General features: G+C 41.9%; 1 protein-coding gene across 3 annotated transcripts in view; it reads right to left on the bottom strand.

Annotated features, from left to right (window-relative positions):
• KCNH7 (potassium voltage-gated channel subfamily H member 7) overlaps nucleotides 1-26,120 on the bottom strand; it is a 253,235-nt gene that overhangs the window by 10,059 nt on the left and 217,056 nt on the right. For all 3 annotated transcript variants that reach the window (XM_075284237.1, XM_075284238.1, XM_075284239.1), the window contains 4 exons: nucleotides 9,950-10,193; nucleotides 8,400-8,605; nucleotides 6,791-6,887; nucleotides 2,565-2,825 (listed from right to left, as the gene is read on the bottom strand). In XM_075284237.1, the coding sequence (XP_075140338.1) occupies nucleotides 2,565-2,825; nucleotides 6,791-6,887; nucleotides 8,400-8,605; nucleotides 9,950-10,193 (808 nt within the window). The remainder of the gene's footprint in view (nucleotides 1-2,564; nucleotides 2,826-6,790; nucleotides 6,888-8,399; nucleotides 8,606-9,949; nucleotides 10,194-26,120) is intronic.

Raw genomic sequence — 26,120 nt, 5'->3', positions numbered from 1 at the left:
CGGGTTGCCTTGGTAAGAGTTGCTATGGCTGCAGGGACACAAAGCTTCATCCTAAATAAGTCCGCGGAAAGAAATCTCTCAGTTGGAAAAGTCGTTCATGACAAGTTTGGAAAAAGAAGCTTCCGAGAAAAAGCCAAAAAGATGAACGCTTGTCCTGCTCCCGAAACTTGCTCAATGTCAATAAATAGTGTTCAATAAAGCTTTTTCAAAAAGTGATTGACACTAGAGATGAGCGAACACTAAAATGTCCCAGGTTCGAAATCCGATTCGAACAGCCGCTCACTGTTCGACTGTTCGAATGGATTCTGAACCCTATTATAGTCTATGGGGGGAAATGCTCGTTTCAGGGGTAGGCAACATTCGATAAAATTATACTTACCAAGTCCACGAGTGACGGTCGGGCTGGATTCTCCTTGAAGTCTTCTCCCGGGGCAGCGCCCCCGCGGCGTCTTCTGGCTGGAATTCACTCTGCCTAGGCATCGGGGCCTAGGCAGAGCCGACTGCGCATGCGCAGTCGGCTCTGCCCGGCCTGACACCTGAGCAAAGCCGACTGTGCATGCTAGGACATGCCCGCGCATGTGCAGTCGGCTCTGCCTAGGCCGGATGCCTAGACTGAGTGAATTCCAGCCGGAAGACGCCGCGGGGACGCTGCACGGAGAAGACTTCTAAAGGTAAGAGAAGAACCAGCGTTGATTGGCAGAATGTATAGCATATACTTACCATATAGCATTCTGCCAATCAACGCTGGTTCTGCATCGAACCTTAAACTTCGAACAGCTAATAGTGTTCGATCGAGTACGAGTATTTCGAATACCGTAGTATTTGATCGAACACCTACTTGATCGAACACTACTCGCTCATCTCTAATTGACATGTATTAAGTTTTAGGTCTTTAAGAAGCTAAAATATATCATAAAACTGCTTACATAGCAATTGCTGAAAATAATTAGAATCTTTCCTTTACCGATGAGAAGGATCAAATAAGACTATCGGGCAATTCGTCACGGGTGGTCTGGAGATACACATCGATTGCTTACAGGGATGGATTTAAGGGTGGTGATGGGGGCAGCTCTGGGTTCTCTGACTATATATTTTACAATACAATGGGAGCAGGCAGAGGACGCCCCGCTATCAAGCAGCTCCCTTGTACCCCACTAAAAGATGTTCCAGCAAAAAAGGGTTCCGACGTACCCTTGGCTCAGGTCTAAGTGTGTGACCACTCCAAAGGGTGGACAACCAGTACGTGCAAGTGCGTAGCTGTTGTCAAAGTGCAGGTCGATCATGTGGCGGAGACCTGATGAAAAAATATTTCCATCCCGTACACAATAAAATCCTGCATCTGACCCCCATTGTCTATGCCTACCATAGACCACCAATCAGTGAGGTCTGAATTTAGGCGATCTTCACTAGGATGCAGTACCAAGCACAGTCCCAAATGTCAGGATTACCAGGTTCAGACACCGACCTTACAGGAAAGCCCCTATAAAGGGGTTGCCTCACAATGACCATTGGTGAACATTGGTCTGGTTTCTCGAATTCTCACTGCTGGAGAACATCACAATGTATATAACATCACAGACAGGTCACTCTTATGTAGAGGCTTTCTTTCTTTCTTTCTTTCAAATTCTCATTTTATTAAGTGATGAAATGCAGTTTAGACAAAGCAATACAGAAAGCAACATATTGTTAAGCACAAGAGGCTTTCTGATTTGGATTTTAGAGGGGCTCGTAAGTGAGAATGACCCTTCTATAATGTCTGAGCAAACTGATAAGTCAGAGGTTTTCTTTGCCATTCTCCCATCTTAGACATTTATGGTGCATCTCCAGGTGTGGGTCCACATCTAGAGGTCTGGATAGTTGGTTGCACACATGTGTGACTCTCACCATTCACTTCCATGGATGTTACAGAAGTCACGCACTCAACTGTTTACGTTAATCCCATAGAAGTGAAAGAGGATTTCCCACAGGTGTAGCCATCTTGCATTCTCTGGAAGGAGTCACTTCATACTTGAGATCGGAGTGGTTCCCACATTTATTGGTCATATAGGGTATATCCTATGGACTGAGGTTTTTGGTCCCATCCTCTTACAACCCCTCGAAGAAAAAGTAATACCCTCCCATGTCGGTGCCTTCTGTTGGACTATTGTTGTGTTGGGGCCTGTTCCCACCCAAGAATCCTTTGGTACTCTGGTGGGCCGGTCCACCACTGCTTATATGAAGCGGTAGGCCTAAGATGTTCTAAGCACAGCCTACACCCTATTCTATGAAAACAGAAAGACAAATGGAATGGAATCAGACTACATGTAGCTTGTTTGTTGTCTGTTATCATGGAAACATCTATAGTCTGCACACCGGCTGTAGATGGTAAAAATTAGCAAAATTTTAATTAAGACCTACTACCCGGGTTCATTGATCCCTATTACAAAGTTCCTTCAGTATTCATTTTATATGCAGAGAGAATGAAAAATTGTTTGCAAAGTTGGACAAGGACATAGGCGTTACTACTATATACTGCAATCTTATCACAAGCTTTATCCGTCTGTATATCTGTAAATATTCCTCACCTCGGTAAGACAGACTTCTTTTTGTCAGGTTGATCTTATCAGAAGGACACACAGCTTCTTCAAACTGAGGTGTTGAAGGTTTTGGGAAAGTAGAGCCGAGGCCACCAAGTTCTGAAAACAATGGCTTCTGCTCATTGATGGAGGAGACCAATGACGACGATCCACTTCTCCTTTTATCTCCGTTCGTCTTGTTATAGGAATAATTTCTGAGGTTGTCTATTGAATTGTCCGAACCATCTTGGCTGTTGTCTTTACTGACATCTATAGAATTGAAGGAAAGAAGATGAACTGTGAAGAACTGTTTCATGTATATAAAGGGCAGGTTTTCTACGGCATAGACACAGACACCATATACACTCATGGGTCCACACTTGTCAACAGTCATGGTTAGAAGGACAGTCTCATGAATTGGACCGTAGAAAGGGTGGCATTATACTAATTTGTATAAAAAAGGGACATTACTCAACATTCTGGGGACAATAGAGCAAGACTTAACATACCTCACAATTTGGCATTCAGATGTTGGTAGGTATGATGGTGCTACTAGATAGGCTTAAAAAAATTCAGCTCCAACATGACCAATCGAAAATCTTTGACCTAAGAACTTAGATGAGAGTCTTGTAGCCCCGTAGACATTAGTCTTCACTTCTCTACTTCTCTTACCTTCCTCTAATCCAGTGGCCCTTTCACAAAGACAGCTTTCCGTTTCTACCCTGGCTTCCCCATGTTGGCTAGAACTTAATAAGTTTGTATCAATGACATCATCAATGCTTAAGAACACTTTAGGAAAGACAGAATTGAAGGACCTCTAAGAAGACTTAGAGCAACATATTCAGATTAGCTGCCACACAGTTTGTATTGCACTTGAGAAAGGGCGTTTGCCCAAAACGCGTTGTGTCTAATAAACTGTTGAAGATCATTCTTGGTGTGCGCGCTTACTCCCTACCCCTCCACTTCTATCGGGTTATCCTGAGGAACCACTGTAGCATTAATTCACGCTGTACCATAGCGTTTTGGAAAAAGCTTCTGCATAACACCTTTATGTATACCAACAAGATGTTGTGACGTATTCACAGCATCAATAGGTAAGAGCCCAACCACACACCTATTCCAATATCAGTTTTAATTTACTACACTATATTGGTGCTCGGTGTCTCTCCCATTTTTGTATTTACACAATGTGTAAGTATAGGAAGACTACATAGACCCAAGGAACTTTTGTAAAGGTCTAGACGTAAGAAAACCATGTCTCTAGCACCACCTATTGGAAGACAGATCCCTATAAATCAATGCCGAATTTTAAAAAAAAGCTTTCTCAGTTATTGACTTCTTCGAATACCTTTTCCCTAATTTCTAGAAGATCATGTTTAGCCTTTTGGTCTCCCTCCGCTGATACAGCAGTCCCCACAAAGCCAGCTAGCCAGCCAGTATCCTGCTCTCTGCAGATGGGTATATTATTCTTTCCATTTCACTTAGATATGTGTGCCCCATTGGGTGTTGAAACTATTACAAGTTTCCAGTTTCATCCTCCAGGAGGCAGTGTGCTAATAGGACGCAGTACCATTTGGCAGCATATTGCCTCTCCTTTCTAGAACAGGTAGCAGATCTCAGCCGTTGCCATCCATATGTTAGGCGTTCATTTGCATTCACAGGACATTTTTATAATTCACATTTTTACTCATTTTCTACTTTTATTCGGTATGATTTATACCAGTGTCTGTTCCAAATATGACTAAGATGACTTTTATTTTTTTCCTGGTATTTTTAACATCATCTAACAAAATAAAATATATCACATTTTGCACAAACCCAAGATGAATTGCTTCTTTAGCACCATATGTTATCACTTCAACAAACCGCAAGCATATAAATAGTGAAACAGAAGAAAAAACAGGACGGGATTGGGTTTGTCTAGAGTCAAAGAAACCTAAAGCGATATGTACATCTTGTAACATGGTGGCATTGCACTAGGGTGGGGGGGGGGGGCTGACCAATGGGACTGGACCAATGCTGACAATAAAGCACTAACTTAGCACTGTGTTCCCTTCTAACCAGTGGTGTGACTTAAGTCTTGTGGGCCCCGGTGCAATCTTTGGTCCGGGGCCCCCTACCTCCTTACAGAGAATTCTTGATCGTGATGGTCACGGGTGCTAAGGAGTTTATTCAACCTTAGAGTGGTTAGAGGTCTCCTTGGCTTATGGGTCAGATGGAAGCTGCAATCTCAATACTGATGCCAGTGCTTATGGGCCCCCTAAGGTTCATGAGCCCTGCTGCACCCCGTCAAGTTGCACCCCTGCCTCTAAACCCACACCATTGGCCATTGCACTGAGTAGGGAACATCAGCCCTGTATGCGGTGGTGTTGTTTTGGGAGAACCAATGTGTGGAAGGTACTATGACCAATGAGGGGCATGGTTGTCTATGTGGTGGGTGCAAGATTTGAGCTAGAAAACTGCTTTTAGGCTACCAATATCTGATCATTCTAGAACCTGCACCTCGAGGGCATGAAGTAGGTACTGGCGAGCCTGGAGATGAGCAGCGCGACTCCATGGACAGGTGTATATACAGAGCCACATACACTACAATTATGTTCTGCTGATAATTACTTGCAGGTGCCTCATTCTTGTTCCATCTTAATATACATTCTTGGCTTTTACCAGTGGACTCAAAACCCTACAGGCTACGCCACCTGAAATCTGTCTAAATCCTATCATTAGATTTGCCAGAGAAAGGTCAGCAAAAGAGCCCGGCGAACTGTTAATTAAACACTTTTCTCAGCATCTCTGTCAAAAAGAGGAGAAGATTATAAGAAGTGACAAGTGCAGAAAACCTGGTTTAAGCAGCGGTGGACACGTCTCAGAGTCAAGAGAGTGCTACAGTGTATGAAGAATGCAAAGAGGGCTTTAAAAGTACAGACATATCCTTAGGATATCAGTTTGGTGGGGTCCAACTCCTGGCACCCCCACCGATCAGCTCATCGAAGGGGCTTTAGCTCAGTTAAAGGGAACCTTTTAGCACCTCCACTAACTCCAGCTCTTTTCATCTTGCGATAGAAGATGCTTCACTGATTCTGACACAGTTCTCTCTAGTTCTCACCATTCCTGAGCAATCAGTACTATTTAATATGAGCACCCAATATTCTACTGTCAGGTGGGCAGTCCTAGACCATCTGCTCCAGCCCAGAACATCCCACCTGACGGTAGAGAGCCTAATTAACATATTGGCTGCAGAATATAACCACATTGATCACTCAGAGAGTAATGGGAAAAAATCACAACTACGCCACAATCAGTGCAAAGAGGTTGAGGCAGTGACAAGTCCTGCGGTGCATTACCTTTCATGGCCACTACACAATCTATGAGGCCATGCCTGATTTCATAATGTCACAGCTCATTAACTCAGCTGATCAATGGGACTCCCAAATATCTGATACTGAAGACCAATCCGAAGGATACAATCTGGACTGGACAACCATACATTTCATTGCAGTTTTCTCGACCTTTTCTATGTTCAGCTGTTACTTTATGTTGGACTTTATTTCTGCCCGCAATCTCTGACCACAGGTACTTGCACCAGCCGCCGCTAACTCCAGAGTGGTCACCCTATTTTAATGTAGGGCAGATGTCCACAACTGCAAGAAAAACTCTTTATTTAAAGCATATGATGCCTATAGAGGCAACATTGCAACCTTTGATTCACATTATAAGCCCCCGCGCCACCAGTCCATGTTATCACATGACTCCTAGGTGCAGCTGTGATGTTTTGTACCAGCCAACCACAATGCAAGGAGCAATCCTACAACTATTATAGCACTTGGCAGAAAAATCTCCCTAAATGATGTTGCAATGCAATATCAAAAGACTGAATGAGCCAGACAGTACCGATGTTGGCAGTTTAGCAGACCCTTGATGTTAGGGATAGAAGTCTATGGAAATACTGGAAATCATGTACATTGAGTTCCTTGAAAGTGCTGCCAAACGTCACCATCAACATCAGATTATAGGACATAATAGGTCATGTGAGACTGACTGCCAAGAAACCTCATGAAGCTAAAGTACTATCTAGGCCGACCTTACTGATACCTGAATAGTCACAATACATCCCCTCTACTCAGGATGTCACAGCGCATCAATATATACCAGAACTGGGTAATAATCAGATTGAAGAATATAAATATAGGAACAGGACACAGAACTTAACCTGAAATGCGTCCAGTAAATGCAATTACCTTCATCTGATTTTCCTTTAAATGACAATTTCCTTCGTCGAAGTTTGCAGTTCTCGCGGCCGTAGTCAGCATCTGCTTGAGATCTTAGGAGCGCAGCCTGGATAATGAAACATACAAGATAATGACCCATAGATACAGCTATCTTATCTAAGAAACCAGAACATGGTACCAATAAAGCCATTGTCTGCTCCTAGCTCATATACATAAGGATTATTACACAGCTATCTATAAGATAAGATATTGTACATTGTCCTCACATAGCAAATCTGAGTGCACTTTAATGAGCACTTAAGGAGAAGCTGTCCAGTGATTTTTGCAGCCCTATGTAATAGCAGGATGTGACAGAGGGGAAAATGATGAATTCTTTGACAGGAGAGAAGCTGAGCTCTGTGATATATAGGGTTATATGATAGAGGAGAGAAGCTGAGCTCTGTGATATATAGGGTTATATGATGGAGGAGAGAAGCTGAGCTCTGTGATATATAGGGTTATATGATAGAGGAGAGAAGCTGATCTCTGTGATATATAGGGTTATAGGATAGAGGAGAGAAGCTGAGCTCTGTGATATATAGGGATATATGATAGAGGAGAGAAGTTGAGCTCTGTGATATATAGGGTTATATGATAGAGGAGAGAAGCTGAGCTCTGTGATATATAGGGTTATATGATAGAGGAGAGAAGCTGAGCTCTGTGATATATAGGGTTATATGATAGAGGAGAGAAACTGAGCTCTGTGATATATAGGGTTATAGGATAGAGGAGAGAAGCTGAGCTCTGTGATATATAGGGATATATGATAGAGGAGAGAAGCTGAGCTCTGTGATATATAGGTTATATGATAGAGGAGAGAAGCTGAGCTCTGTGATATATAGGGATATATGATAGAGGAGAGAAGCTGAGCTCTGTGATATATAGGGTTATATGATAGAGGAGAGAAGCTGAGCTCTGTGATATATAGGGTTATATAATAGAGGAGAGAAGCTGAGCTCTGTGATATATAGGGTTATATGATAGAGGAGAGAAGCTGAGCTCTGTGATATATAGGGCTATATAATAGAGGAGAGAAGCTGTGCTCTGTGATATGTAGGGTTATATGATAGAGGAGAGAAGCTGAGCTCTGTGATATATAGGTTATATGATGGAGGAGAGAAGCTGTGCTGTGTGATATATTGGGTTATATGATAGAGGAGAGAAGCTGAGCTCTGTGATATATAGGGTTATATGATAGAGGAGAGAAGCTGAGCTCTGTGATATATAGGTTATATGATAGAGGAGAGAAGCTGAGCTCTGTGATATATAGGTTATATGATAGAGGTGAGAAGCTGAGCTCTGTGATATATAGGGTTATATGATAGAGGAGAGAAGCTGAGCTCTGTGATATATAGGTTATATGATAGAGGAGAGAAGCTGAGCTCTGTGATATATAGGGTTATATGATAGAGGAGAGAAGCTGAGCTCTGTTCAGTTGGGTCAAGCAGAGATCACAAATCTTTTGGCAAATCATAAGTATGAAATCTTTATCATTGCTGCAGTACCAATCTGAGATAGAATTATAGGGAGAGTTATACTAATACTAATAATATAAATAATATATACAATTGGTACAAACCTTTGAGCTTTCATCTCGTAAGTTAAAAGTCAGCTCTAGATTTGTAAGAAATTGATCTGAAAATTCTGGATACATATCTAAAACTTCCAGTAGGTCATCTCTTTGGATTTTGTGCAGGTCACAATAAGTCAGCGCTCGTACATCCGCATTTGATTTTCCAGGTTTGGCGTAAAGGTGAACCATCTCTCCAAAAATATCATTCTTACCTGAGGATAGAAAATAAGTCCATTACATTACAGCTTGTTACACCCTCCATTATATTGGGACTGTTACCTACAACCTAATCCTTTCCATTTCTAACTGATGTAAATCATTCTTGGTCAAGAAGTCAATGCATATACTGAAAACCCAAACGTGTATGAAATACCTTTAGGTTAGAAGGGAACTCCAATAAACCATGGGACCAACAGAAATGGCCACTGGACCTCCAGGGTGAATAATGTGCCACCTAGGATGGGGACTAAGTTGTCAAGTCAGCAGGTGAACTTAAAGGGATCCTATCACTAAAACTCAATTTTTTCTGCCTACCATGTAGGAATAGCCTTAAGAAAGGCTATTCTTCTCCTACCTTTAGATGTCTTCTCCGCGCCGCCATTTGGTATATAATTCATTTTTCATCAGTATACAAATGAGTTCTCTTGCATCACGGGGGGTGGTCCCCAGTGCGCAAATAGCACTAGGGGCGTCCCCAATGCTGTGGGAGAACTCTCCAGCGACGCCTCTGTCTTCTTCAGGAAGGGTCTTCTTCACGTCTTCTTCCGGCAGTGGCTTCAAACTTCTAGGCCTCGGGCAGCCGACTGCGCATGCCTGCCAGCCACAAGAAAATGGCCGCTTACAATACTGTGTAAGCGGATATTATCTTGTGTTCGGCAGGCATGCATAGTCGGCTTTTCCCTAGGCCTAGAAGTTTGAAGCCACCGCCGGAGGAAGACGTGAAGAAGACCCGTTCCTGAAGAAGACAGAGGTGGCGCTGGAGAGTTCTCCCACAGCATTGGGGACGCCCCTAGTGCTATTTGCGCACTGGGGACCACCCCCCCGTGATGCAAGAGAACTCATTTACATACTGCCAAAAACCGGGATTTCTACCGAACCGCGGCCTGGAGAAGACATCTAAAGGTAGGAGAAGAATAGCCTTTCTTAAGGCTATTCCTACATGGTAGGCAGAAAAAAATACAATTTTAGTAATGGGATCCCTTTAACCTCTGCCCTGGGTGAAGCAAATGCCGCAACCTAGTGGAGGAGACCTGAGGATGGGAGTTCGGGTTCAGGGTGTTATTTTAATCACCTATTCTTGGAGTTCATGGAGAATATACTATATATGAATTTCGCTAGCTGCCCGTCTTCCTATGACCTTCCTATGACAGATACATCATAGGGGTCAACCACCTCTTAAACGTTACATTCATGCATATAATAGTAGTCATGGTGTCCTATAGGATCTGGGACCGGTCCTAAGTGATGGATCTTGTGATGGTCCTAAAGTTACCATTGACAATGTGCTCTAGAATCTTAAGCTAATTTTTATTGGATCCCTCCAGACCAGATCTTACCTAAAATTGCCACCACTATATCATCTTTAAGAATCTCAATAGAGCCCCTTGACAGAAAATACAGCGCAGTGAGCACATCTCCTGAGTGAACGAGTGTATCTCCAGGGGGCGCATGTGTGGTTTTAAACTTCATAGCCAAGGCTCGTAGACATCCTTTGCTCGCTCCTTTGAACGCCTTACAGTTCTGCAGCAATGTTTGATTGAGATGCAGACAAATATCTGCTTGCAGGCATTCTGGAAACCCCTTGAGTACCTGAGAATACATAAAACGTACAACAGCAATAACTTCACGGCCTAGAAACGTGGGCCACATCAGGATACAACTAGAGACGGGACAACTGTAGCAAAACAGACAATAACTGAGCAGTAAACAAGTACGCCGTACCATTCAGGAGATACAATATTTGCAGCAGTTAGAGAAATCATGTGGTGCACCAGTTTTTGAGTGATAGGTGGCGCTGTGTAGATTATACTGCAGCTTTGTTCAGTGAAATTCTATAGAAAACCACTGACTGATGTCAGAGATCATGTGAGCCTCTCCACTTTTAGCGTAGCGAGTTCTGGTACAGGAGGGGAAAGGGATCGGGACTCCAGTGACCCCTAAGTTTGCCTAAATCCTGAAAACTCTTATATATGTATAGAGTACCAGGTAAATATAACTAAAATTTATTGAGGGGATGCAGATCTTGCGGCAAGCACACGGACCCTATTATAGTCTATGGGGTCCGTGTGCTTTCACTGCACAACGCTTGCAAATGTGTTTAGTATTCTGTTCCCCATGCAGACTCGCCTGACCGGATTCCCAACTCAGATATGAACGAGGCCTGAATATTTTTGGGTTAGGTCAAGGCTACCCTGCAAATTTTTGTAGCACTACTGATTGAATTTAACTGTTGAGTGGTAGCTGCAATATATCAGGATACATGTTCAGTGCAATCATTAGTAGTACCATAAAAAGTCACAGCATAGCCCTGGCACCTATTTCACTGAAAACAACCCCAAAAAATTGCAACTTTTTGAAAAAAGTTTTGGCTTGTCTACATTTGCACATTGATTTCTGTTGCTCTTTTCTGCCAAAGTGAAAGGAGTGCCAATTACTGACTAATATGAAGGGGTCTCTACCAATAATTAGGACCCTACCGAACAGCTTTGTCGTCACAGGGATGTTGGAGTTGGGTGGCTTTGGAGTTCAAAAAAGTGGGAGAAAAAAAAAGTTACTGTCCTGACTTCGATTAAATACTAAATGACTGTATCAAATTATATCATAGAATCATTAATATTGTATATTAGATTAGAGTTTGTTACATATTTACTTGTATGATTAGGTTTTTTTTTGTGAATTAGAAGATTTTTACCTTTAATGTCTGACTAGGGTTGAGCCGATCTTGAGATTTCAGGATCGATTTTAAAGTCTGATCATTTTCCAGCCGATCGTGATCCTGAAATTTGCTTGATCGCTGATCAGGATCCGATCTTTCCCGATCCCGATCTCTCAACCCTATGTCTGACCTTAGGTGTCGGCCATTTATATTGGAGTTGGAGTGGACTTGAGGAAAAATACAGGGGTAAGACTCAATGGTTTGGCCTACCAACTCCATAGTCCTGATGACAGCTGACTTGACCTTTGGAGATGTAATGTGGTGGATTTTTTAGCGTTCAGGGTGAGATATACGAAAGGACATGTTGTAAAGACACTTGTATAGTAACTCAGCACAAGCTGAATAGGAAGAACAAATGAAAGTTTTGCAAAGTCTCTATTCATGAATTTTACAAGACGCATTTTCATATTTGATGAAGTTGCATTTTAGACATTGTGACCCACAAAGGAAGAATATATATATATATATATATATATATATATATATATATATACACTGATGATAAATAAAACATACTTTACTATACTAGTGGGTCAGGTATTTATATAACCCACAGAGAGAAGCCATCACCGCTCCTTTGTCCATTTCAGAAAGACTGAAAGCAAAATACATCAAAGAAGGTCAAGGATGTTGATGGGTTTATAGTGAGTACGGAACGTATTACAGGCAGGTCTTGTCCTCACTTGAGCTCGCAGTCTTATTTTAGATACTCACCCCCAGGGCCACTTCCACTAAGATAAGTAATGTAAGCCTTGGAACGTGAGAGGGAACTGGAGCACCTGGAAGGAAACCCCATGAACAGCCAAGTGCATGCAGAAGAATCCCTTGGCTGAAACTAGCGTTACTAGATGCCATTGTAAAGGCGCTCATATACCTTTAATCTAACCCAGGGTAGTTTGGAAATTAAGGGGGAGTTCACACAATGTAACATGCCATGTGATGTGGCACATATACGGCGTGTGAGACTTTGCATGCCATAAACGCTCCCATTGATTTCAATGGGAGAGAGGATCGTATACGCCGTGTTATTTTGCAGCCGTAATTTTGTGAACTCCCCCTAAGGCTGAAGCTTTTTCCATATTTTCCATCCCCACCTTCCAAGCAGATGTTTTTTATGCCCTTGGTGGGATTTGAACACCAGGACTCCAGCGCTGCAAGGCTGCAGTGCTAACCACTGAGCCACAATAAAAATGACACTAGGTTCACACTAGCGTTTGTGTTTCTGTTCTTCGGGTCTGCTTAGGGACTCAAAAAACAGAAACCCCCAGAAACCTGCAAACCCCATAAACTATAATAGGGTCCAACTGGTTTTCTCTCAGTTCCCAGATGCTTGCAGGACGTTTGCCAACACATATTTCAAGTGGAAAGGTAGATGGAGTCCCCGAACGGTTCCCCAATGCAGGTGTGATCGTAGCTTGACCTGGTAACTTTTTTCGGTGAGTCATTACAATTACGGCAATATTTATATCGATTTATTATGTTCTACCCCTTTTACCAAACAACATTGCCCTGGTGGTCATCCTATTCCGTGGTCCATATCTCGTTCACTTTCTTGTTGATGGACCTATTTATTTTTCGGGGTAAGTTCTATATGTTACTAACGGCCCCGGCAACAGCATAGAAGGGACTTGATGATAGAATCATCTTAAAACTTATAAGTGCAGAATCACATTTTGCAACCCAAATAAGACCTAACATTTCAATAAAATGCTAAAAGCAAAAATGCTTTTGCAATTTTTACACGCACACTGTATAGCGGCCAGTCTCATACGTAAAGCGTCTACAGCACCAAAGCAAATAGAAAAATGAGTTCTGCTCCGAGTCCAGTTTTCACAAATGTACTCCAAAAAATAACTGATGCCAGGACAAAGACTTGCAGGACATCTAGTGAGCTGTGGTAAGATGATGTATTTAATGCCAAATGTACACGGCCCGGTGAAAATAAGCAAATATAACATACATGCAGTGGCACTTACACATACAAATATCCATATATAGTCAGGAGAAAAAGAAAGTCCAGGCAAATGCAACCAAAAATATACAGGGATTATTGTTTAGGTAACAAAAACTAGGACAAAATGCAAAAGCAATGTGTGAAAACTAAGTGCCCCCTTACTGATTCCATAGGAATTAAGAGGATAAATAGCAGTCAGTGCCACTAATCATATTCCCTGGATTAATTCATCATCAGTGAGTGTGATCTACTCTATAGATGCAGAAGTTTTGGCAGTTTGCTCTACTCTATAGATGTAGAAGTTTTGGCAGTGTGCTCTACTCTATAGATGCAGAAGTTTTGGCAGTTTGCTGCCCTGGAGGATTCAGACGTGCAAATACAATGGCAAGGAGGAAATACATCAGCAACTGTTTCTGTTTGTCAATCGGGGAGGGTTATAAGGTCATTTGACCATTCTACAAAGCCATTCTACAAAGAGTAAGATTATTCAATTCCGGAAAATATTCAAGACAGTTGACAATCTTCACAGAAATGGTCATCCCAGCAAATTCACCGCAGTGTCAGGCTACACAATGGAATTTAAGTTGGACAGAAGAGTCCAAAGTTGAGATGTTGTCATTGTCATTGAGTGGACCATGAAGTCCTTTGTTTAGTATTGTAAGGTCAGATGTGAGGCCGTCTATACAACAGCTAAATCTAGGGCCAAAGTTGGGTCATGTGAATGGACGATGACCTGAGCACAGCAGCAAATCTACAACAGGCCCAGTCCCTAATCCAATAGAAATGCTGCGGCTGGACCTTAAGAGAATTGTGCAGAAACCAATGTGAACAAACTTGACTTAAAGCAACATTGTAGTCAGCCAAAATTCCTCCAAAACAATGTGAAAATCTGATAAAGTCATCCAGAAAGCCAGGAGTTCAGGTTATTGCTATAAAGGGGAATCTACAAGCTATGGAGCCATGGGGGGCACTTAGTTTTTCACACATGGCTTCAGTTTTGTTAAGTAAATAATACAATGGTGGAATCTGTTGTGTGTTTTTGTTTCAGACTTTCTAAGTGCCAGATGGTATTTTATATTATCTTCTGATACATAAAACCAGAGAATTCACGGAGTGCGGACACTTGTTTTCTTATGACTGTCCATAAAACCTAGAAGTTCACATCATAATAATGTTGACATATGTTCATAGGAAATACAAAATCCTCTAAATGCAGCATGTATTATGTAATACACTGTCCAGATATCTCATACCAAGTTTTTCAATGATATCTGAATCTGTCCGACAATTCAGATATTCTGTAAGAGACATTCATGATTGTATGTATTTCCTGAGCTGTGAAGATTACGTTAATGTCAGCCATCTTTGGGGGCCTACAGTCTTACAGAAACTCACAAAGTAGAGACATTTTTACTATTGTATATATTAAATCCATTATACAAATAAGGGTCAACCTTATACCCCCCCATCCCCAACATTGACAGAAAAGCTACTGGATTTGATGGGCATGGACTGGGTTTGGATGACTCTTTCAAAATAGGGACAAGTGAACAAAAATCCTACCTACCCTTATACCTGCACACAGTAGATAAAATACTGGAGAGATCCTTCAATGTAGATCAGCATATACTGCATGGTATATCCCATCCTCTTAGGCATCAGATGGCCCCCACCATCACTCTATCGGGGTGTGTATGTCCTCATACTCTTTAGGGTGGGTTCACACCTGCGCCCGGTCTTCGCTTTCGGGTTTCTGTCTTCTGCCGAGAGAAACTGGGCAGGAGACGGAAACCCATTGGTCAGTTTTCAAACTCATTCACTTGAATGGGTTTGCAAAGTGACCGCACATGAGCGTCTTCTGCCTCTCCGCGGCAAAACTATTTTTTTTTTAACTGGACACAAAGTTGGACATGCAGGAAAGTGGAGACCGGGCGCAGGTGTGAACCTGCCCTCACCCAGTTATTTCACCTCTCAGGAGTATTTAACCCTTCACCCCTTTCAAAAATCACAGAGAAAGAACCTATGTACACCCCATATGGACTGACACTGTAGCATACACCTTATGTTAGGTTGACACTAGCGTTCAGCTCTCCATCGTTTGGGCTCACATGGGTACTGGAAAGATGGAGGGCCTGTCAACTTAAAAAGCAGTTACCTGAGGACAACTGCAGACCTCATAGACTATAATGGAGTCTGCCGGGTTAAAACTGAAACTCGGGTAGAGAAAACTCCTCCTTGCAGGACTTTTCTCTCTGGCGATTTTGTGTGGAATCTGTGGTGGAGTCTTCTATGGAGACTCCAATACAGATGTGAACCTAGCCTTAGACAGCCCCTTGTTTAACCAACAGCTATTTACCCCTGACTTTCCCATTCACATGCATGTTAATTCTACAATTGTGGACAAAAAAAAGAGATTATTTTTTACTCATACTCGAAAGGAGAAATGACCTAGACGAGGAGGAAGAGGATTCTTAAGGAGTCCAACTGGGATCTAGATGGAGCTGAGTATTCATCTGGAGCATACATTAAAAGGGCAGGGCTCCCATATGTTTTTTTTTTTTATCAATCTGGTTACTCCATTTTTCTTTAAAGGGCACAGAATAGGATAATAAACGGACGCCTGATGGAGGTTTGATATTCCATTGTATCTGGGGAATTACGTCGGATACAATCGCCCTGGACAAGTCTTGAGATTCCATTATCTCAGGGTCTAGTCTTCCAGATTGTCCCTCTTTCTTTCCAAATTTCACCTCCGTCATCCATTTTCTACCTCCCTGTTATAAAAATGTCAGGAATACAATTGGTTGTCCAGGGATTCTTACTATACTGACTTGCTCCTGGAGTTTTTGATGCTGTACCTGGGAGTCCCAGACTAGTTCTGACCTTGGCTAATGCGATGGAAACCAACACCTGGCTCCCAGGTCACTGTGCCTCTTCCACTTCTCATGTTTTTACAGGTATTTACCTATGCTATGAGGGTTGGCTTTACTATAGTCTTCTAGCCCATGAGAAAATGGAAAGGATGGAGGAAGTAGATTGATCTGGTGTCAGAACCAGCCCAGAATCCCCAGGTATGACATAAAAACCCCAGGTGGACGTAAATAAAATAAGACACTCTGGACAATCCCTTTAATTCATTATTTGCAGAAAATAAGTAGCTCAGCACTCTCCATCTTAAAGGGGTTATCTCAGAACATGCACAGGATAGATGATCAATATTTGGTTAGTGGAGATTTTAACCCCCTGAGCCCTCATTGATACCTACAACAGGGTTCTGTAGGCACTCAACTGGGGCAGTGGCCACACATGTCCCAATGGGACCTCAATATCTCAGTTAGTCCCAAAAAGTGTGAATGGCATTATTGTTACAACTTCCAGAATGGCAGCTTTGCAATCCCCAATTGGGGACCTGTGGAAAGGTGACAAAAGCTTGTTTGGTAACCACTTTAAGAATATTCTAAAACCTCCACAATCTGAGCATACAATGGTGATGGGGTGGGCTGAATGCAACTTTTTGTGCTGTTAATGATACTTTACAAGAGAATAATTGAAGGTATTTTTTTAGGTTCCTCAATGGCTCAGAATCCATGTCCTCAAACTCTTGCTACATGTAAGATAACTGATCAAACAGTTCCATAATTTTTTAGACAGTCTCACGGGAGGACAGCCAACTTCAGACATGAACTAGAAGAAGGTTCCAAATTGCAACCCTGCACGACTTTGCTTTGAAAAATAAGTTTATTCCTGGCTTCATAGAAGTATGTTCACTTGGGAACAGGAAACTATTGGCAGGCAGTCAAACAGGAATTTATCATTATTTTGTATGAGAATCTGACAGCTGACATATTTAGAAAACTTCTAGAGACCACCCAATGGTTTCCACATGTTGAGGTAATAGCAGGTTGATATTAAAATGAAAAAAGACTGTCACTATGAATGCGAGGAGTCTGGAAGAAAGATGTAAGAGCGGATAATATTAACATCGGTGCTCAGATACCAGCCTCTCACTGTTGATTCCCTGTAGGATGGAACAGCTGTCACAGAGCTGGTTTTCTGGCCCAATGCTGTCATACAGCCTACGCTTCAAAGCTAAGTTGTATAAGCAGGAGTGTGGTCAACAGGATGGCGGTTTTAAATTGTAAGTTTTGCAAATTTTAGGAATATTAAGGGAACGCTACAGATAGAAAGTGCATAAAAAATTCCAGCAAATTCTCACATATAGAGAACATGCTAAGAAATGTTCACTTTATATTAGGGTTGAGCCGATCTTGAGATTTCAAGATCGATTTTAAAATCCGATTTCGGATAATTTTCCAGCCAATCTCGATCGCGATCGTGAAATTTGCTTGATCGCCGATCGGAATCCGATCTTTTCCGATCCTGATCCTCAACCCTAGTCAATGCTTCTCTATGGGAAAAGTCACTTTTAGGGTTGAGCCGATCTTGAGATAACCTCCGATCTCGATCCCGCTGGAAAAGATCGGGTCGGAATTTCAATCGAGATCGTGAAATTTACTCAATCGCCAATCGGAATCCGATCTTTTCCGATCCCGATCGCTCAACCCTACTTTATATGTGTCTCAGGAGATTAGCCATGCCCCTAGTCCATTTCATAGACTGTAAGACAACTGGCTGGAGCCGGAGCAGGTGACTCCCCGCTAATCAATAAGCCGCAACCCTACAGTAGGCCCCACATCTAAGTCGGTCTCAAGATGGACCAGATCAGTAGGATATTAAAGGGGTTGTCCAGGATTAAAGTTTTTATTGACGACAGATAGGTGGGGGCTAGCAGCCAACCCCCAGACCGATCAGCTATTCAAAGCCACTTCTGGAGCCAATCCTATACACAATGCAAGGACCGAAGCAGAAAGCTCTATCCACTGTATAGGGATCCGGTGCTGTAACTGCAGCTCAACTCCCATTGAAGTCAGTGGGATAGGTTATCGATAGTAGAAACAGCACAGTGTACAGAGTTGGATGTACAAAGCTCCATACACTGTGCAGCATCTGAGACGGATACCTGCAGATCAGATTCCATTTGAGATGAAAAAAAACTTGGGTGGAATATCCCATCAACGGGAACATAGTACATGCAGTTATATGCAATGGATGACTTATCTAGGAACTGATATCTTGTTTTCCACAGTAAAAAAGAGAAGGTTGTCAACCATTGAGCCCACCTACCGGAGCATAAGAAGGGCAGAATTTTCACATATACTGAATCTTTCCCATGAAAGCTATGCATGAGTGTGCTCAGCTCCTCTTGCTCTATAACATGCTGCCTGTGGATCGGACACCAAGTAGATAATAGAAAGAACAGAAACTCAGACTATACTGTATATGTATATGCTTGGCAATAGTAATAAGTATTGTTGTTACTCAGGGTCAATTCCTTCTTCAACTTCCAAGCAGTTTTCGAGTACTGAACACCCCATCTAGTTGGAGGTCAGCCTGATGCCTCACTTCTGGTTCATCCTCACCAGTTCCCCTTACTTAGCTCTGACTAACCCAAGACCCATCTGAAGCCTCCAATTTGGGAATCCTCTTGGTGCAAAGTATAAAAAACTTAGCCAAGAATAAGGTTGAGGAACAAGACATTGCTTAGACTTGTCATCTTGGTTTTGCCTGCACCAACACCAATGGTAGAGAAGGAGCACTATCACGTCTACCACCACCAAAGTGGTTCCTTCTATGCTGTTGTTGGGGTCGTAGTTAGTAACATAATGAATAGACCTATTTTGTATCAATGTCAAATCTAGCTGCCAAGAATATCCAATTTAATCTGTATACAAATGAGCAGTTCAGTGCACCCAAGCTGTGACGCAGATTTTTTTTTGGAATGGTCTCAATGTGCAGCGACCATAGGTATAAACAGGCGCTCCAGCAGAGACAGGTTAAACTAAACAGCTCACGTGCATTCACATTAAGAATGGATTTTCTTGGCAGCAATTTGACACAAAAAAAAAATCCATTCACGGTGTCACAAACCCCACTACAACATAATATAAGTGGTTTACAAGCGGCTCGGGTGTGGGCAGAATCCCTTTAAGACATTAAAATCATTAGTTAACATGAATAGCTATATGTCAAAAAATCTGCTCCCTGTTGTTCTTTAATTATATGTAACCATAGAGTCTGATAATTGCTACATAATTTCACAATAATTGGCAGAAACAACAGCAATAAAAGATTAATGTAGAGAACTAATTATCAATGTTGAAAAACGAGACTTAATACCTAAAGGGATGGGGATTTCTAGAAGAGATACATAAAATTCTATAAGAGATACATAAAATTCTATAAGAGATACATAAAATTCGATAAGATAAGATTCTTCTTGTAGACCGTAACCATGGGGCTCATAGGACTATATATGACCCGTAGGCATACAATGCTGTGAACACAATGCTAATTCACTTTTAATATAGATATACTAGAGTAATAACAAAAGTGATCTGCATCCCTGGCCAAACTAGAAATGACTACTGACAACACCCAGGGCCGTGTTTGCTTATAGTTCATCCAGCAGAGAGAGAGGAGATAACACTACAATATACACAACTAACCCCTATGAACCAACTCCAGCTTATATACATACCCAAGACCCTTTCAGCACTTCTAACACTCGCAAATTACTATTGTATACATATATCATATACTAAGTGTAGATTGCAACGTCTTCGTCGGTGGCCTGCCATAGAACACTATGGTACTACTCCGTCCATAGAAAACTGAACAATTCATCTATCACTTATCTATCTCTTCTTTCCCCCTTTCTACAGGTTCCGAAACGTCTATATGTTATGTCCTGACTCCTCCATACATCGACTAAGCCTTACAAACTACTATATCTCAGGTACAACCTTAATACTTCTAGATACAATCTCTATGTTCCTCTCTATTTCTTGTGTCTCCCAACCTCTCTATAACATGAATATAATCCCCAATTTATCAATAAACTCCAAAAAATGGAAACACAAGTTCCTCCTGTTCCATCTCTTGGACATGGTGGATCAGCATCGAGATTTGGGAATGGTGACTTGCTATTTGCTTGCCAATAAGATAAATTGCTAATGTCTGGGTGGAAAAAACAGGTTTACAGGATAAAAGTTGTGAACCCAGGGCCGTAAAGAAGCTATACCCATCATAGGACAACCCTGTCTGTAATTACCCCAGTCATCACAGCCCATGGGGCAGGAGGGTGCCCAATGTTTATGCTTTTTATCATGAGGCTTATCATCATAGGGGCAAAAGAACTAAAAACTCCCATAGGCTGCCCTTCGTGAAGTTCTGGATATTGGTTTTCATATGGGCCACAACTACAGAGCCGTTGGATGACATTTACAATTTACCTGTTGTACTGTTAGACCTCTCTCTATAATATAAGACCCTCAAACATTGGTAATGCTTCCACCAGTAGTACACAGTGGACAGAGTCTGCTCCATCCATTGTGTAGTGGCCCTGCCAGGTTTCTACTACTCAGCTCCCATTCACTTTCCACTCTAAATGTAGCAGTTGCCTAATGGGTGGGGTGTTGGATAACCCTTCCCATCTGAAACTTGGAAAGCATCAAGTACATGTCCTTTAGTCCCATAGGCAGGTCAACGTGGGACCATTGCTCTATTCAACCCTCTTCGGTGCCTGTAAAGGGTGCAGCCTACATCATCACATACCAATAACCAAATAATGACACCTATTCCTCTCCTGGTGGTTATAAGTGGGCACTAAAGTGGTTTTCCCACTGTTTTTGCTTTGGGGCCACATCTGATTATCACCACTCAATGAGGCCACCTCCCGTCGGTTTAACCCATGGGAGTGCTCGTATATATCAGTATGCCTGGGCACATGCAACAATTGTCAGCCAGATGAGTATTAGGTTGAGCTCCCTAAAGTGTATGGCCAGCTACAGGATCGTGTAGGACATTTACCTCCAACAGGATCGTGTATGACATTTACCTCCTATCAGCGGACAAAGCAGTTATTTTTCCACTTCTGTCAACTGACTCATCATTTTAGGCCAAAAAGCTCTTTAAATAAGTCTACATCATGAAGTAAAATTATCCAAACGTGTGATGGCCTCCAGACAATAGGAGAATTATGGTCGCACAATGGCCATCATTACTATATAACACCTATCCAAGTGAGAACACAAGTGGAGGAACCAAGGAACCTTCTTCTTACACATTGTTACTATTGCTGCATAAACTCTGCAGTTTTGTGAAATAATTAGCACACTTTGTAGCTTTCATCCCGCTAATTTCTATGCAAATGGAATCAATTTAGTAGTTGCCGACTATTTTTATAATATCTGTAAAACAAGATACGGTTCGGGGTGTGTTAACGGCTCTGAAAGTCTCGGTAAATAGGATTCAAGCCTCGCATTGTGTGGCTTTATCACTTCTATTTTTGCAGGAGGTATGACACTGCAACACAGGAACGAAGCATGATAGAGAATGACTCATTATACATTAGGAATCCTGAATATTCTGCTTTTCTGTCACTAGTAACAATTTACTAGCAAAAAAAAAATAGGCCATCAATTTAAGACCATCGGAGTGTGACTCTTGGCGCCCCTGCTGATCAGCTGACTAAAGAAGCTAAAGGTGCCCTGCTATGTGCCGCATCTCCGTCATTATTTTCCTGGCATGGCTCCACATATTTAGTAGCAGCTTTTAGGATCTAGCTATGCCTGGTAAAAAATAAAGGAGATGTGGCATGTGGAAGAGTGGAAGAATACAGGAGCGCCTCAATAGATCAGCAGGTGTGCCGAGAGTCAGAACCCACTATTCTAAGAATAGGCTATTGATATTCGAGTCCTCTTCAAGACTAGTTTCACATGAACTTTTTTAGGCATTTTCTAGTCAATGCTCAAAAGTGGTCTAAAAAATAGAAAAACATAGCGCAATGTCTAATTGGCAAGTAAGATGCATTACGATAGCCTTGGTTGACATCGATGCCTTCCATCTTTAGTGTCCTGGGTCCAAATTCGACTATGGACAACATCTCTACATGGGTTCATGTCTACATGGGTTTCCATCAGGGTCAGTGGTGTGAAAAGAAATTGGTTCCATTGGTTTGAGAGAGATTAGATTAGAGATTAGATTGTGACCTCAGTTGGGGGCAGCTCAAAGACAATCATTGTGGTCTTGAGAATGTGCTGGCAATAGGAAATAATGTTATTAAGACTTTTTATTGGTTGCATCAAAGGACACTTTTTACAGCTATGGCCACCATAGGAAGTACGATAAAACCTCTACAAAACACAACCACATTGAGAAGACCAGCCCCTTATCTGGACCAGACTTCGTTCAGAAGACAAGTACCCAATTTCGTGAGGTCATCTCAAAAAAGGTTTCACTATACAAGTAAAGGTGTATGCAATGTTAGGTAATGGCATGTACAGGAGTGATATAATATACTCCAAAACTGATCAGAAGTTGAAGAACCTAAAGTGAGTGTATAGCTTTTCGATACTATGGCCTACCCTAATACATCAATATCAAATTGAAGGGGATCCAACACCCCACCTGTTTAGGTGACTATTGGATGCTACATTTAGAGTAGAGAGTGATTGAAAGCCGAATAGTAGTAACTTGGCGGGGCCACTACACAATGGATGCAGCAGACTGTCCACTGTGTACTACTGGTGGCAACTGCTGTAAACAGATGATCATGTTGTTGGGTGTTGCCCACCCACCAATCTGATACTGATGACCTATCCTAAGGAAACCACCTTTCTCGGTGGGATGGAGATAGCAGTGGGTTGCAGAGGTGGATTTACCAAAATTAAGATCAGAATACCTCTTTTAGTTGCCCACACAAAGTCCTGAACTCTACCCCATTAAAATGCTTTAAGATGAATTTCACTGCCAACTGAGAGCCAGGCATCTTGTTCAATATTAGGTCCTAATGTCATTTAAGGAGTTGTCACACAACAGTCACCCGTGATCAGATCTCCAATTATGTATGTTGGTCATATACATGGTCATTGGAAATGTCATGGTGATCAGTTAATTGCTGTGACTGCTCTTACAAATTCCGGTCATTCCCAGTAATATAATGTATGTGTGGACACAAAGGAGGAATTATACTGTATGTGGGGAAACTAAAGGTTATTATATTATTTGGGGCAATAAGGTGTCATTACGCTGTGTTTAGAGCACTAGGGGGCAGTATACTGTGTGTAGGAGAAATAATAATGTAGTACTAGTAGTGGCCCCAGATACTGTATAACTTTGCTTGTGGTCCCAGAAATGGCCAATTTGCCCCTTCCTACATTTGGCCATGCACTGTATATAGGGGCAGAAATACTTACATACCCAACTATAGTGTGAATTATCCTTGTGTCATCCTATATAAGGATTTCCTTATAATTTCAGAATTGCGGTTGTTACTGACATTTCCCCATAGTCTTTAAATGTGAGATAAATGCACCACTAGGGGCTGAACTATCCATCAAATTCAGCCTTTTACAATCTATTAGTGTGTTTTTTTCAGTGTAGCTGATACACAATAATAAGAATGATTATATCACTAAACTAGGGCTATGCCATTAATCAAAAAAATTACCATTTGGCAAAAATCAGGATTCTGATTTTCATCAACATCGTGAAATCGCTGCTAGCCCTGCCCCAGAATCTGATACATTTCATACAGGCTTTGTCTTCACACTGAAAACTATAATCAACTGTTTGGTCACTGTAGTCAATAGTTGGGTGGGAGGGCAAGAAAACTACAGATATATCTGACTCCTCGACCCTATGCCAGCTCACTGAGCTCTTTTAGTTTCTTTCAAAGGATTTGCAGGATTTGGAGCAACCTATGGGGCAGTTGGGGTTGGGTATATAATAAAAATAAAAATGTCATACTCTCCTTGCTCTGGGGCTCAATTATCTGCTCCCGTATCCCTCTCTGTAGCACATCCAGCTTGTTGGGCCGGAAGCCACGGGCCCCCACGTGACTGCTGAGACCCATAAGTGGCCTCACCAGTCGTTGGAGAAGGATGTCCCTGACATACTAGTTCCTTACCAAAATTTGGTCACATGGTTTCTGATGTCACAAGCTCCAGCACGCAACGAAAAAGGGGACCAGGAGCAGACAACAGAGCACCCACCCTGGCTCCCTCTGAACAACCCCTTCAAGCAAATACAGGAAAATTTAAAATTTTCCCTTAAGTTCCCAATTGGATTTCCCGAATGGAAACCCTACCGCTGATGTGAACCAGGCCTTACATTGCAGCATTTTATTCGACTCCCTAAAACTTTTGCACAAATCTATAAATCATTAATTCCACAGCTCCTACAGTAACAAAAACCCTCCTCCACGCTACTCATAAATCCTTTGAATTAACCATTTATATTCTGCATTTGTGCATAATAATTTGGATAACCTTACTTAGCAGCCTTGTTCTTTTTTTCAAACAATACAATTCTATAAAAAATCTCATTTTACAAAGCCCTTCGAGTTATAGGAACTGGAAGTCACTGGACTGTGTAGCGTCCTCTTACTGTAACCCGCTACAATGGTATTTTCAATTCTTTTGGTTGACTGAGTCTACACATTTCAATGCCAACAAAGGTTACAATGATCTCTGTATCTGAGCTCCATAATTAGACATAATAGGAGATTATATTTGAAGCATATACACAATTATTTAGCCTGAAGCTGAGTTAGTTGCCCTTCTATTTGTTCAGCTCTGTTAATGATGCATGAATCAGAATTACAATAACGCCAAATAGTGTGCAATAAAGAAAGCCGCTGACAGGTAATATTAATGTTCTGCGGGGAAATAAGTGACTGGTGGAGGTGCAAACAAGCTGAGCCCAACCCATGGGGCACCTGAAGACCTATACCCTACCCTGCAACACAGCGTTACGTAAAGAGTTAAATACTGATGACCAGTCCTTAGGGTCCAACACCCAGGACCCCCTGCTTGAAATGCGAGGGATACTCAGGTGAGCCCCACTTCCACTTCTTGGGCCACTGATATCATGTTTGTTCATCATCTTATCTGTTTGCAGGGCAGTCCTATTTAAGTGTATAGGGCTGAACTGCAATCCCAAGCACAGCCGCTGTATAATGTATGACTCTGTGCTTAGTATTTAGTGACCCCTGGGGTGTCGCGCCACCACTGATCCTATAGGGGTGACCAGTCCTAATGACAGGTCAATATTTAACTCTTTAAAAAACCCTACAATGTGAAATGGCCGAAGGGTCACCGCAGTGGACAGACCATTGTCGTATCAAGTACCAGTCTCAAATTGTGCTGCATTGTTTGTTTTGTGACAATTTTCTATGCAAAATTAAATTAAAACTTTGCAGTGTTGATTGTTCTACTGTTGTGTATACAGATCCTCTGCAGACCTATATAGGTCTGTAGTAGAAAAGAGACAAGAGGTTTGTAATGAATTTTTTTTTAAAAAAGAATTTTTTAAAAGAAGTTTGGGATTTGAAATAATTCAAAAATTTTATGATTCAGTTCATATGAATCAAATAAAATGGGGGCGCCGTGTTACGCATGGATAAAGGTGGAGAAAGGGATCACATAACCTCAGAGATCAAACAGGCTCATGCTTATATAGCCCATGACTGGGGACAACCAAATATGAGAGACTATAAATCATAGGCAGTATAAAATGCACAGGCTGAAGGCGTCTACCGTATGTTGTGGGGAGAGATTAGAGAGATAGTTTCTCAGACAGCCAGATTTAGAGAGATAGGAAATAATACACAAACAACACAATAATGTGGAGGTTCTGGGGATCAGTATAGTGCTGGGAGAGGTGCCTGACTATCTATAGGATAGTGCTCAATATAATGCCCCCTGCAGGTCTTTAC

This window comes from Leptodactylus fuscus, chromosome 8 (genome assembly GCF_031893055.1).
Source record: "Leptodactylus fuscus isolate aLepFus1 chromosome 8, aLepFus1.hap2, whole genome shotgun sequence".
Taxonomy (NCBI): Eukaryota; Metazoa; Chordata; class Amphibia; order Anura; family Leptodactylidae; genus Leptodactylus; species Leptodactylus fuscus.
Note: the sequence above shows the minus strand (reverse complement) of the source record. Positions and strands in the feature narration are given on the sequence as shown.